The sequence below is a fragment of the Delphinapterus leucas genome, chromosome 16 (genome assembly GCF_059928025.1).
Source record: "Delphinapterus leucas isolate spDelLeu-1000000601 "Yukka" chromosome 16, BTC_Dleu_Yukka2, whole genome shotgun sequence".
Taxonomy (NCBI): domain Eukaryota; kingdom Metazoa; phylum Chordata; class Mammalia; order Artiodactyla; family Monodontidae; genus Delphinapterus; species Delphinapterus leucas.
Genome location: NC_143144.1, coordinates 78,270,279 through 78,282,810, shown reverse-complemented (window position 1 = coordinate 78,282,810; position 12,532 = coordinate 78,270,279). Strand labels below are relative to the sequence as shown.

Genomic DNA, 12,532 nt, shown 5'->3' with positions numbered 1-12,532 from the left:
CGCTGCCCCTCACAGATGTGATAGGTGGAAGGGCAAAGTAAATAGTAGTCATTGCATCCTAACGCCGCCAGTCGGCAGCAAGTGTGAGGAAATAAAGGCAGGAAAGGAACATCCCCAGACTTCAAGTCCAGTGCATTCATGCAGAGCACACTAGGTATTTTAGTGTTAAAAAAGAAATGCTAAGCTGTGAAGAAGTATAAAACAAATTCCCTCTGTGGGGATGTGGTGTAGAAAAATTGAATTCATATTCTAGCTTTCACCTCATTTTAGGAGATTACTTCTTAGTCATATGAAGTTATGTTTAAAATGTGAACGAGTGAAAATCAGTGTATACTGGGACAAAATATAATCAATAACCCAATGCTAAATCTGATATATTTGTGATTGCAGAGCATGTACACATACATTATCTCATTTTCTTTCTCTTGGATCGAAGGTGAGCATTGAATTAAACATACTTTTCATTTCATGACATTTTATTGTCATAGGCCCAGTGCAAGATCCCTCTCCTTAATTTATTATTTTTCATCACTTACCCACACTCACACTCATTTCCTCCCCTTTTCCTAGGCAACCTTTTTTTTTTCTCGTTTAAACATGGTTATTGTTTGTTTACTTAAGGTAGACTTTTTAAAGAGCAGTTTTAGGTTCATAGCAAAATTGAGCAGAAAGTACAGAGAGTTCACATATACCTCCCCCCGCCCCCAGTCTCTCTGGCTATCAACATCCAGTGTGGTACAGTTGTTACAATCGATGAACCTACACATACTATCGCCCAAAGTCCACAGTTTAGACAGGGTTTACTCTTGGTGTTATACATTCTATGAGTTTTGGCAAATGTATGATGATATGTATCCATTATTATAGTGTCATACAGAATAGGTTCACTGCCCTAAAAATCCTCTGTGCTCTACTTATTCATCTCTCCCTACCTCAGCAGCTGGTTATCTTTTTGCTGCCTGCATAGTTTTGCCTTTTCCAGAAAGTTATATAGTTGGAATCATACAGCCTTTTCATATTTGCTTCTTTCACATCTTTCACGGCTTGATTGCTTGTATCTTTTTAAGCACTGAATGATATTCCACTGTCCGGATGAATTACAGTTTATCCATTCACCTACAAAGGTTACCTTGGTTGCTTCCAAGTTTTGGCAATTGTGAATAAAGCTACCATAAACATCTGTGTGCAGATTTTTGCATGGACATAAATTTTCAACTTATGGTATCTGGGTAAATACCAAGGAGCGTGATTACTGGATCTTGTGGTAAGAGTATGTTAGTTTTGTAAGAAAGTGACAGACTGTCTTCCAAAGTGGCTGTATCATTTTGCATTCCCACTGCAATGAATGAGAGTTCTTGTTGCTTCATATCTTTGTCAGCACTTGGTGTTGTCAGGGTTTAAAATATTCTAATAGGTGGGTAGTGTAACCAAACAGGACCCTATGGGGCCTTCCCAGAACAGACCCCGCCCCTGCCCCATGTCCTCCGCCTGCCTCTTGTCTGTAGAAACACTTTAGCCTCCTAGGCCTTCCCCAGGTTCCAAACAGTAAATTTAATCAGAGAAGTAAGAAAATGCAGAAAGAAAGGAAAACAGTCAAGCAAGACAAAATAATAATAGTTTAGTCATTAAACAAAGTCAAGGACCTTTAGTTCCTCCTCGAGGGTTATAGATAATATTCTGAGCCAAGTCCTTTGAGCTGTTTTGCAGATACTGAAATCCCCACCAGGTGGAAGAAGTTAACTCTATGCTGCTAACAAGCACGTATGCGTGGGGGTCCTGGAAGCAATCTCCAGCAAATACTGACGGATGACTGTCTTCTCCGGTGAGGTTTTTGTTCATATCTTTTACCCATTTTTAAACTGGGTTGTTCACTTTCTTACTGTTGAGTTGTAAGTGCTGTTTGTATCTTTCGGATAACAGTCCTTTATATGTCTTTGCAAATCTTTTCTCCCAGTCTGTGGCTTGTCTTCTTGTTCTCTTGACACTATCTTTGGCAGAGTGGAAGTTTTTCATTTTAATGAATTCCAGCTTACCAATTACTTCTTTCGTGGATCGTGTCTTTAAAGTTGTATCTAAAATGTCATCACCAAACCCAAAGTCATCTAGATCTTTTTTCTATGTTATCTTCTATAAGTTTTATAGTTTTGCATTTAGCATTTAGGTCTATGATTACATTTGAATTAATTTTTGTGAAAGATAAAAATCCTGTATCACATTTCTTTTTTTTTACATGTGGTTATCTGTTTGTCCTACCTCCATTTTGTTGAAGACTTTTTTCCCTCCATTGCATTGTCTTTGCTTCTTTGTCAAAGATCAATTGACTATACTTGTGTGAGTCTATTTCTGGGCTCTGTATTCTGCCCACTGATCTGTCTATTCTTTTTGCCAATACCACACTGTCTTGATTACTGTAGCAGTAAAGTTGGGTAGTGTCAGTCCTCTGACTTTGTTCTTCTCCTTCAATACTGTGTTGGCTATTCTGGGTCTTTTGCCTCTCCATATAAACTTTAGAATAATTTTGTTGATATCCACAAAAGAACTTACTGGACTTTTGACTGAGATTGTGTTGGATCTATAGATCAAACTGGGAAGAACTGACCTCTTGACAATATAAAGGCTTTCTATCCATGAACATGGAATATCTCCTTTCATTTAATCCTTCTTTGGTTTCTGTCATCAGAGTTTTGCAGTTTTCCTTACATAGACCTTGCACAAATGTTGTTAGGTTATACCAAGTATTTCATTTTTAGGGTGTAATGTAAATCATATTGTCTTAAATTTGAAATTCCACTTGTTCGTTGCTAGTGTTATGAAAGCAGTTGACTTTTGTATGTTAATCTTGTGTCCTGCAACCTTTCCATAATCACTTATTAGTTCCAGAAGTTTTTGGTTGATTCTTTGGGATTTTCTACATAGACAGTCAGGTCATCAAAGACAGTTTTCTTTCTTTCTTCTCAATCTGTATACTTTTCATTTCCTTTTTCTTATTACATTAGCTAGAGCTTCCAGTATGATGTTGAATAGGAGTGGTGAGACATTCTTGCTTCGCTCCTGATCTTTGTGGGAAAGCATCTTGTTTCTCACCATTAAGTATGATGTTAGCTGTAGGTTTTTTTGTAGATGTTCTTTTTTGAAATTTTATTTATTTATTTTTGGCTGTGTTGGGTCTTCGTTGCTGCCCATGGGCTTTCTTTAGTTGCAGTGAGCGGGGGCTACTCGTTGCGGTGCACGGGCTTCTCACTGTGGTGGCTTCTCTTGTTGCAGAGCACAGGCTCTAGGCACGCAGGCTTCAGTAACTGTGGCACGCGGGCTCAGTAGTTGTGGCCCACAGGCTTAGTTGCTCTGTGGAATGTGGGATCTTCCTGGACCAGGGCTCGAACCCACGTCCCCTGCATTGGCAGGTGGATTCTTAACCACTGCTCCACCAGGGAAGTCCCTGTAGATGTTCTTTAGCAAGCTGTAGTTCCCCTCTATTCCTAGTTTGCTGAGAGGTTTTTTTTTTTTTTATCATGATGAAAATGTTGGATTTTGTCAAATGCTTTTTCTGCATCTATTGATATGATTGTGACTCTTCTTCTTTAACCTGTTGATATATTACATTAATCAATTTTCAAATGTTCAGCCAGCTTTGCATGCCTAGAATAAACCCCACTTGGTTATGGTGTCTAATCCTTTCTATACATCGCTGGATTTAATTTGCTAATATTTGGTTGAGGATTTTTGCATATGTATTTATGAGAGATATTGGTCGTTGGTGTTTTTTTCTTGTAATATCTTGTAATGTCTGGTTTTGGTATTAGGGTAATGCCGGTCTCATAGAATGAGTTAGGAAGTATTCCCTCTGTTTCTGTCTTCTCAGAGATTGAAAAGAACTGATATAATTTCCTCTTTGAATGTTTGGTAGAATTCACCAGTTATTTGGGACCAGTTATCTTTTTTAACAACCTGTTTTGGAACAAAATGATTTTTTAAAATTTTTATAAAAATTGTTTTATATTCCAGAACATCAAAACGAACTATTATGACTTCAAGTTTAGGTGTCCACTATCTAAAAAGACATGCTTTTCAAGGACAGGTTCAAAAATAAGCATGTGATGTTGGCATAGAGCCATAATTAGAGTACAACCCTGAATTTGTAAAGCTTTCTTCACAGACCTCACTCCCACCTGAGACCCAGAAAAGGACAATCATGTGATGAGATACTTACTGAATATGTGGTCTCTTAAATTAGCAGGGTGCCAACATGGTAACATTGCATTTAGTACCAGAGACAGAATATTTGAGAGTCCGGGTGGGTGAATTTTTGGGTCAAATAATGGGGCCCAGACCACTTGGGTATGTGAACTATGTCCTGCTTCACACACTCCCTTCTTCCCTCAGCCCCAGGACTGACCACTTTGCTCTAGGGAAGGGAGCTACTCTTGGCTGTACTTCAGTGGAGGAAATACTACACACCTCTGAGAGTGTAAAGGTGTGCCATAAAACCATTCTCTTCTTGAGAATGATCTTAAGAATGTAGTATCTCCTTATCAAAGAAAGCAAGTGATAACTCACATATATCTAACTCAGAGTTGCTGCCTTTCCTCCAGAATTTATATAGTCAAGTGACCCATCCTCAAGAGACATCTGTGACCCATTTTCCCTCACATATAAACACATAACGTGAAGGCACACAGGTCACTTCTGTTTAGGATTTATTGTTAAACTTGATTTAAATCACTATTAGATTGGTTGTGTCACGTGGGCAGTGTTAGCTGTAATCATCCTGTCTCTTCTGATCCTCAGAAGAGAATGGAGGCTGGTCAGTAACCCTTCATGCTGGAGCAGTCACTCTGCTTTGAACTTGGGGTGAGACTGCTTGACTGACCTTACTTTGCTGGTTCTCTTCTATCAGTTCTGCCACTCACAGCCACAGGCATTGCATGGGACTCTTGCCTCACCTAGACTACCACATGGGCTGTAGGAGGTACCCAGCACCCAGTTCCAATTTTAGCTTTAGCTAAATCTTCCCATGTTGGGGGTGTTCATTCTGTTCTTCCCATGAGAGCTTTCAATTCACTGTGATCCAGCTGCCTGTTCCAAACATGTTAGTTGACCTTAAGGGGAACTGTATTCATCTGAGAGCAAGTGAGCAGAAAAAGCAATGTGTGACAACTCTGGGTTTAAGTTTCCGACGTGTATAATGAATGAAGTCCTCTTAAGGGGACTTAGAAAATCTGAGATTCCACCTTCTGACATCCCCAGTATCTTCAGAAGCAGATTTTCTCCTCTGGTTGCTTTTAACACTGTTTTCTACCAACTCAGCACTCAAGTTCTTTAATCACTAACAGAAATTGCTAACAGTCTAACTGCCAAAGCCCAGGTTTATTTAAACATAGCAAGAGCCATAAGACCTCATCCTTCACCACTCTTGTCCATCTTCTCTTTTCTTTACTGATCCTTAGAGCTAAGCCTTCTGGAACCCCTTTCTAGTCACAAACAGATTTTTACTATTAAAAAGACCTTGAACTGCTTTACCTTAACCTCAAAATGACTCTGATAGCATGGCATCGTTCACAAACTCTCCAAAATCTCACTTGTAGTTGCTGAGAAGATTAACTAATACGTGTTTACTTTGTGGCCTAGGAGACACTTAGTAAATGCTGGTCTCCTTGGCTGCCACCCACTTATAGGTCCGTGAAAATGAACTTCCTTACTTTACTCTCCAATGAGGTATTGCTCATACCCATTTCAACAACTCCTCCTCTAAAGTTTATGCCAAAGTAAAAATTATAAGCTTATTTGCTCCTTTTCTATAATCACCATCAATGTCATTTCCAGTTGAATCATGTCACCAGTCTTATCTTCCTTCTTAGCTTCTTTAAAAAAGCCTAACAAAGATGGCCTGAAGTGTGGGCCAGATACTCAAATGTTACCAAATCTTGAACTAATTTTACAGTATCTAGCGTTTTTCTGATTTCCCAAAGACCACTTTGCTCCTGGTATTGTTAGGATGAAAGCAAAGTAAATGACCTAATATGCTAAAAGTGGGTACTTAGACCCAGAATAATCATCAATCTCACTAACACTACGAACCACCAAAGTGTCTGAGAAAAGATCAAAGGCACAAGAAGCAGTTCTGCTAAGAAGAATCTGAATGCTACCAACCTCTGGCTCACAGATGAAACAGATGTCAATTCCTTGGTTTCTTAAGCTTCCAAAACAATTTTCTCAGAAGAAAGCAATTCCTAGAGATTTCCAACAGAGATTTTCACTGTTTCCTTACTTCCATCATTGTGTCATATGTTTAAAATTATTATAAAGATGTTTAAAACAATCAGCCCCCTCGAAAGCCTAATAAATGAGCCTCGTATTTTAACACTGCAAAAGTTAACCATTCATTGTTCACTTGATATTTGTGTACCAAATACTGCCTTAAATGCTGGGGATTCACACATAAATAAAGACATCGTCTGGTGTTAAAAAAAAGCTCATAATTTATTTGAGGAGAGAAAGTGAGAAAAATAAAATGTGCACAGCACAGAGATAAACATAACTACAAATTTTAAAAATTTACATTGGCTGTTCACATTACGTTGTATGTAAAAGCACAACTCTCAAAGGTAAAACTGGTAAAAAGGATTCTATAGCTTCCCCTTAACCTGCAATCTAATAGTACAACATATCCCTGGAAGGACTTTAATAAACATACCTCAAAATTCTACAATTATACATAAAGACAGGTAATTTTTATAAAAAACACACAATATTCAAAATGAGTTGTGAACATACTATGTAGAATTTTTGCTCAGTTACTTCTTCACAATGTACAAGTGTCATAAAAACATAACAAAAAATAATAAAACACATCCAGGGCTTCCCTGGTGGTGCAGTGGTTGAGGGTCCGCCTGCCGGTGCACGGGACACGGGTTCGTGCCCCGGTCCGGGAGGATCCCACATGCCGCGGAGCGGCTGGGCCCGTAAGTCATGGCCGCTGAGCCTGCGCGTCTGGAGCCTGTGCTCCGCAACGGGAGAGGCCAACAACAGTGAGAGGCCCGTGTACCACAAAAAAAAATAAAATAAAAAAATAATAAAACACATCCAATAGTTGATTTAGCTTGGATACTATTTTGTTTCATTATTAACTTACCAAAAGAAGAGTTAGTTCACATAGATCTTAAAACTCTAGGTAAGCAGTCTAAGACCCCAAGAATGCAGGATAAAACAATCCCATGAAACGGGTCCATTATGAAAGTTCTTTTTAAGCCAGGTATTCTGAAGCTGGAGCGGATTTTTCCGTAGATGATACCATGTTATTCATGCTGGTTACTTTTCAAGCCACTCTTTTTTCTGGATTCATTCACATTAGTGTACATTGCTGTAGATCCAAGCAGAATAAGGTTAATATTTTTTAATGTAGAAGATAAAACCCACTTAAACAAAAGCTCTTTGCAGTTTTCAACAGTTTAAGGATGTAAAGAGGTTCTGAAACCCAGAGTGTTTAAGAATCTGTTATAAGGCATGTACAGTTAGCAGTAAAACATGGTTATGTGATTACTACCTACCTTACCCCCAATACCTATATTTGTATCTTTAAAGAAGTCTTTTCCCCAATTTTAATTCTTCTCTTTACTAAGACTCTAGGGTAGTGACAGTGGGCAGAGACAGTGAAGCAAGAAAAGCATGTAACAGTAGTGCAGGGTTCTTTTTTAAAGCTGCACACACGATCTCCAAATAAAACTCTACTACTTTCCCCACTTATAATTAACTGCTGTTACTAATGGAAGAATGCACAATTCTTCACGTCTTGTTGTTGTTTGTGCCTCATAACAGATTCTTAAACAGGAAAGGATACAGACTAAAATTAGCAAAGCAAAGGCACATGGAGCAGAGTCCAAGAGAAACCAGGTGCAAACATCCAGCAATGATGTGTGACAGCATGTGCAGAGTATTGCCAACCAAGGAAGCTCACCTGAGTCTTGGTGTTCAAGGTTTTTATTGGGGGGTCAATCAGGTAGGCATGGAGCATCAATGTGCTGACATTAGTTTCTTAGTCTTTACCCGCTTCAGAGGCCAAACTAAAAGGGTATAGCCCTGGGGGCTTCCCTGATGCCGCAGTGGCTAAGAATCCACCTGCCCAGGCAGGGGACACAGGTTCAAGCCTAGGTCCGGGAAGTTGCCACATGCTGCAGAGCAACTAAGCCCATGTGCCACAACTACTGAGCCCACGTGCCACAACTACTGAAGCCCATGTGCCCTAGAGCCTGTGCTTCGCAACAAGAGAAGCCACCGCAATGAGAAGCCCACATGCCACAACGAAGAGTAGCCCCCACTTGCCGCAACTAGAGAAAGCCCGTGCCCAGCAACAAAGACCCAAAGCAGCCAAAAATAAGTAAATAAATTTATATTTAAAAAAAAAAGAGTATAGCCCTCACCACACATCACGCTGTTAGCACAACCTAGCTGGTGGGGCTGAGGCCCATAGTTAAAAAGACAATTTTATTAAGGAGATATTCCAGCAGCTTAGAGGATAAGACAGGAGTTGGTCAGGAACCAGGTCTTTCTTTGGAATGTGGGCAAGTTTTGAACATCCCACGCTTAACAAGTTAACCCTTTACTACAAAAACAGCTTTAGGATAAGAAGGTGCCACACAGGTGATAATCATGGATGTAGGCAGATTTAGCTACACATCAAGAGCTTCCCCATAATTTCTACATGTCTTCAGAAAGGCTGAAGCCAGGCTGTATTGAAAACTGTATACAGTCCAGCAATGTTGGACTAACCAGAACAGAGGTTATAAATGATGTGGCGGTGGCGAGCAGCTATAAATGAAGTTGGGGAAAAAGGGGTAGGAAGGTTACTCTTTCTTTCCCGCTTCTAACTTAATTGCAGGTCCAGCATTGAGGCAGGGTGAGAAGAAGGAACTCCAGGCAACCATAGGGCCTGCAGGGACCAGAAAGAACAGGAAGGGCGGAGAAGAGGTACAACTCAAGTGGTACCAGCTGGGAGGAAAGTTAAGTTCCTATAAGCACCTTGCTGGGAAGTATACTCCTGGGTAAAAGGCAGGGCAAATACAGTAAGAACTCATTCTACTTAAAATTAAGATGGTCAACACCTCAACTGTCATATTACTAAATGAATGGGCCCAAGAAAATTAATACCACAAGTCACTTCTTTCTAAAATGTACCTTTCAAATATGCATTAGTTCATATTCTGAAAACAGATTGGAAATATGCCTCTAAAGAGCATATTGAGTTCTTACACATTAAGCTGTAATAAACTTTAAAATAAGTGAGTGAAAGAATTGCATAGTACATGCTAGTGATATTGGTGGTAAGTTTCCAACATCTATTTTATGATTTATTTCAAGGGGAAAAATAGGGCCAAAAAATCAGTTGCAATTCATGATGAGAGCAATTTATCGTATTAAGAGTGAGGTCAGTTCTGAACAACCACCACCCTGGCTGTGAAGAAAAAAGCATAAGCTTGAATTTACTATTTTTGCCTTTTTCTGCATCTCTTATTTTGTGATAAAGCTGCCAGCCAACTCTCACCAATCTATCAATTCCATACAACAAACCTGTACTCAACCCCTTTACCAGGCATAAAATAATTACTAACCTCAGCAAGCCTACATAGTAGAGAACACAAATATGTAAACTGATAAAGTCGGAAACCGTAAGAGAATCATAGTACCTGACAGAGATTCTTGCCTGGCCAAACTTTATTCAGGCTCCTAGGCTCATCTGGGCATTTCCTTGTAAAATCTAGTTTTAGCAAGAACACTGCTAAGTCAATTTAGTCAACTTATTTTAATTCCAAATGCCCCGTCCTCCATATCTGACCACCCTTGATAGCTCATCGGGTTCCTCATCTTCCCTCATCCCCTGGGTGATGTCTAATAACCCCGGCCTCTCACCAGCAACAATTCTGTTAGGTTCAGGCACAATCATCTTGACCCTTGAGGTTTCTCATTAGTAATTTTCTATCCACTGACCCCCCTACCCTGCTCCTTGGCTTTAAATTCTCACTTGTCCATGCTGTATTCAGAATGGATCCTGGTCCTACACTGAGGTCTTTTCCCCTATTATATAGTTCTGAATAAAATCTGCTTTTACTGTCCAGTTTGGGTTTTTCTTTGACATAAATTAAAAGTATAAGAGTAGTACAGAGGAATGAGTTTAATTCTATAGCAGAGTGGGGATCTGCTTCATTTTGAACGATGCACAGGATTTTCCCTGTTCCAAAAGAACAGGCGTTCCAGAGGGAAAAGGCTGCGCAAAGGTGGGGGAGATGGGAGGGCAGGGAGGCAGGTGGGAGCAGCAAGCACCGGAAGGAGAAGAGGGCAGTGCAGAGGATGGAGTGGAAGTGGTTGAGAACGAAGGCTGATGACAGTAAAGAAGCTCCCGGAACTGTTCAAATGAAAGCTAGTGCTTGAAAACAGAAGAAGCAGAGATGAAGAAAGATAGAACAGGTTTCCTCTAAGAAAACCAAGATTTGGTGATTTACTGGCTGTGCGAAAAAAAAAGGGGAGACAATAGGAGTCTAGTTTCCTGACTCTTGGTCCTTCAGCCTTATTCAAGAAAGTCAAAGTCCAGGTGATACTACTGACCTGGCTCCTTAAAGTGGAGATGGGTGTTTCTGAAAAAGAGCCTATTTTCTTTGGGCTGTCCAAAGCTGCTCCTGTGAATTAAAGTTAATATATAGGAAGCAGGAACTATAAGACAAAAATACTGACGTAGACAACCGAGAATGCGTCGGCAGTATTAAAACACCTTTGCAAATTAGGCCCTTTACACTCAAGGCCTTTGGAACTCTGACATTCCACTTTTCTATATTCTAACTCCCTTTTTTCTTTCAAAAGGTGGAAAACTCATCTGCACAGGCCTCTTCAGGAAGGGGACAGATTGTGGCGGTGGGGAGGAACCATCTACCTTCCTGTCCCGGGGGAATCTGGAAAGAGCCACCCGCTCCCACTTCCCCGGACCCAAAGCTTCAGGGTCTTTCAGCTCCAGCTCGCATTCTGCTCCACCGCAGACCCGAGGCCGCCGTCCTGCTCGCTCTTCCCGGGGCCGGGAGAGCAGACCCCACCCCGCTTCGGGCCCAGGCCTTTCTCCAACTTCCACCCGGCCCGGGGGACATGAGGGCGGCCCGGGCCACCTGACAGGGCGAAGCGCCAGGGCCACAGACCCTCCTCAGACGCCACCCGCCCCGGCCCCACACCAAGGGCGACACCGTCCCAACCTCCTCCTCAGCTAAAGCCGAACGACCGGCACCCACCTGACACCCTCGGAGGAGAGAGCGCGTGTGCGGAGCGGGCTGAGGACTTTCTGAAAAGCCAACTCCACCGCCCGGCCGGCGCGTCCCCAGCCCCCCGCACCCCACCGCAGTCCGCGGAAAGGCTCGGCGTCCGCGACACAGACAGCAAGGGTCGGGACGAGGTCCTTCAGGTCTCGAGAGCCACGACACCACACCTACCTCACGACGTACTCTCCTCACCGGACCGACCATGCGGGTCAGTCCAGACACCGGCATCCACACGACATCTCCGGGGCCAACGTCAAACCACCACTGGGTTCCCACGCGCACCGCATCGCGCCTGCGCACAGCCCAGCAGCTGGACCAGGCTGTCAGTGCGCATGCGCCGGACTCCAGCTCTCCCGCACTCCACCGCAGATTTTGCATCATCTGCCCAAACCGGCCGTCGCGCGCATGCGCGTTTACGGTAGCTGGTCTCTCCCCACCCCGGCAAGAAGCTGCGGCTCTGGGGTTTGCAGCCGGACGAGGCGGAAGTCGCTCTGTTCCTTTACAGTCCCTCAGTCTGGCGGAAATTAAAGAGCTGTAAGAGAGGTTCCGGAGCTGGCCTGGCGTGTAGGTGGCCAGATGGAGACCGAGACCGCACACCCGCCACTGACCCGCCGCCCGCCGCTGGCCTCTTCCTGGGATGCCGCGTGCGGAGCCCTGGCCCAGAGTCTCCATCTCACCCGGTCTGATCTCGGCACCCGGGACGCCGACTGGGAGGAGCTGCTGGCGCCGCCTGCCACCGGGTGCGCCGGGCCGGCGGGGACTGGGGTTGTGCTCGGTGCCAGCCACGCTCCTGGGGGAGCCTGGAGGGGAGGCGAGGGCCGTGAGGGGAGAGGGTCTGGGCCCGGAGCCGAGCCGGTGACGGGTCTGTGCGGGCGGCGACGGCGAGGGGTCAGGTCCCGGGTGGCGGGAGGGTGGGGGCGGGCCCGCGGGAAAGAGGAGGCGACTCCGGCGTGAGCGTCGGGCGCAGGGGACGGGGGGCAGGTGACCTGAAGACTCGGCTTTATACCCCCTTCCCCCTTGTGTCCGTCACGTCGGCTCCTGAGGCCCCCTGTCGGGATAAGAACCGCCTTTCTGTCCCGAAACAAAAACCTCCTGTCGACCAAAAGAGGCATTAAAAAAAAATCCAGATGTCGAAAATCTTCCTCAGCTTAGTTTTGAAAATGGCACACTTTGGTCCTTTATTCCATTCTGCACCCCGCCCCACCCCCACTTCTGAACTGTTTTTTAATTTACACTAGCTGCCC

General features: G+C 43.4%; 1 protein-coding gene and 1 long non-coding RNA gene across 2 annotated transcripts in view; one reads left to right on the top strand and one right to left on the bottom strand.

Moving 5' to 3' along the window:
- Window positions 1-6,453: 6,453 nt before the first annotated feature.
- LOC115801490 (uncharacterized) lies at window positions 6,454-12,041 on the bottom strand. Its single transcript, XR_004021777.2, has 3 exons — window positions 11,460-12,041; window positions 10,594-10,664; window positions 6,454-7,357 (listed from the first exon to the last, which is right to left on the bottom strand). It is a non-coding gene; the product is annotated as an uncharacterized LOC115801490 (long non-coding RNA).
- LOC111172229 (ATPase PAAT) overlaps window positions 11,192-12,532 on the top strand; it is a 24,002-nt gene continuing 22,661 nt past the window's right edge. Inside the window, exon 1 of the mRNA XM_022568531.3 lies at window positions 11,192-12,028. Within this exon, the coding sequence (XP_022424239.2) occupies window positions 11,865-12,028 (164 nt within the window). The 5' untranslated portion in view covers window positions 11,192-11,864. The remainder of the gene's footprint in view (window positions 12,029-12,532) is intronic.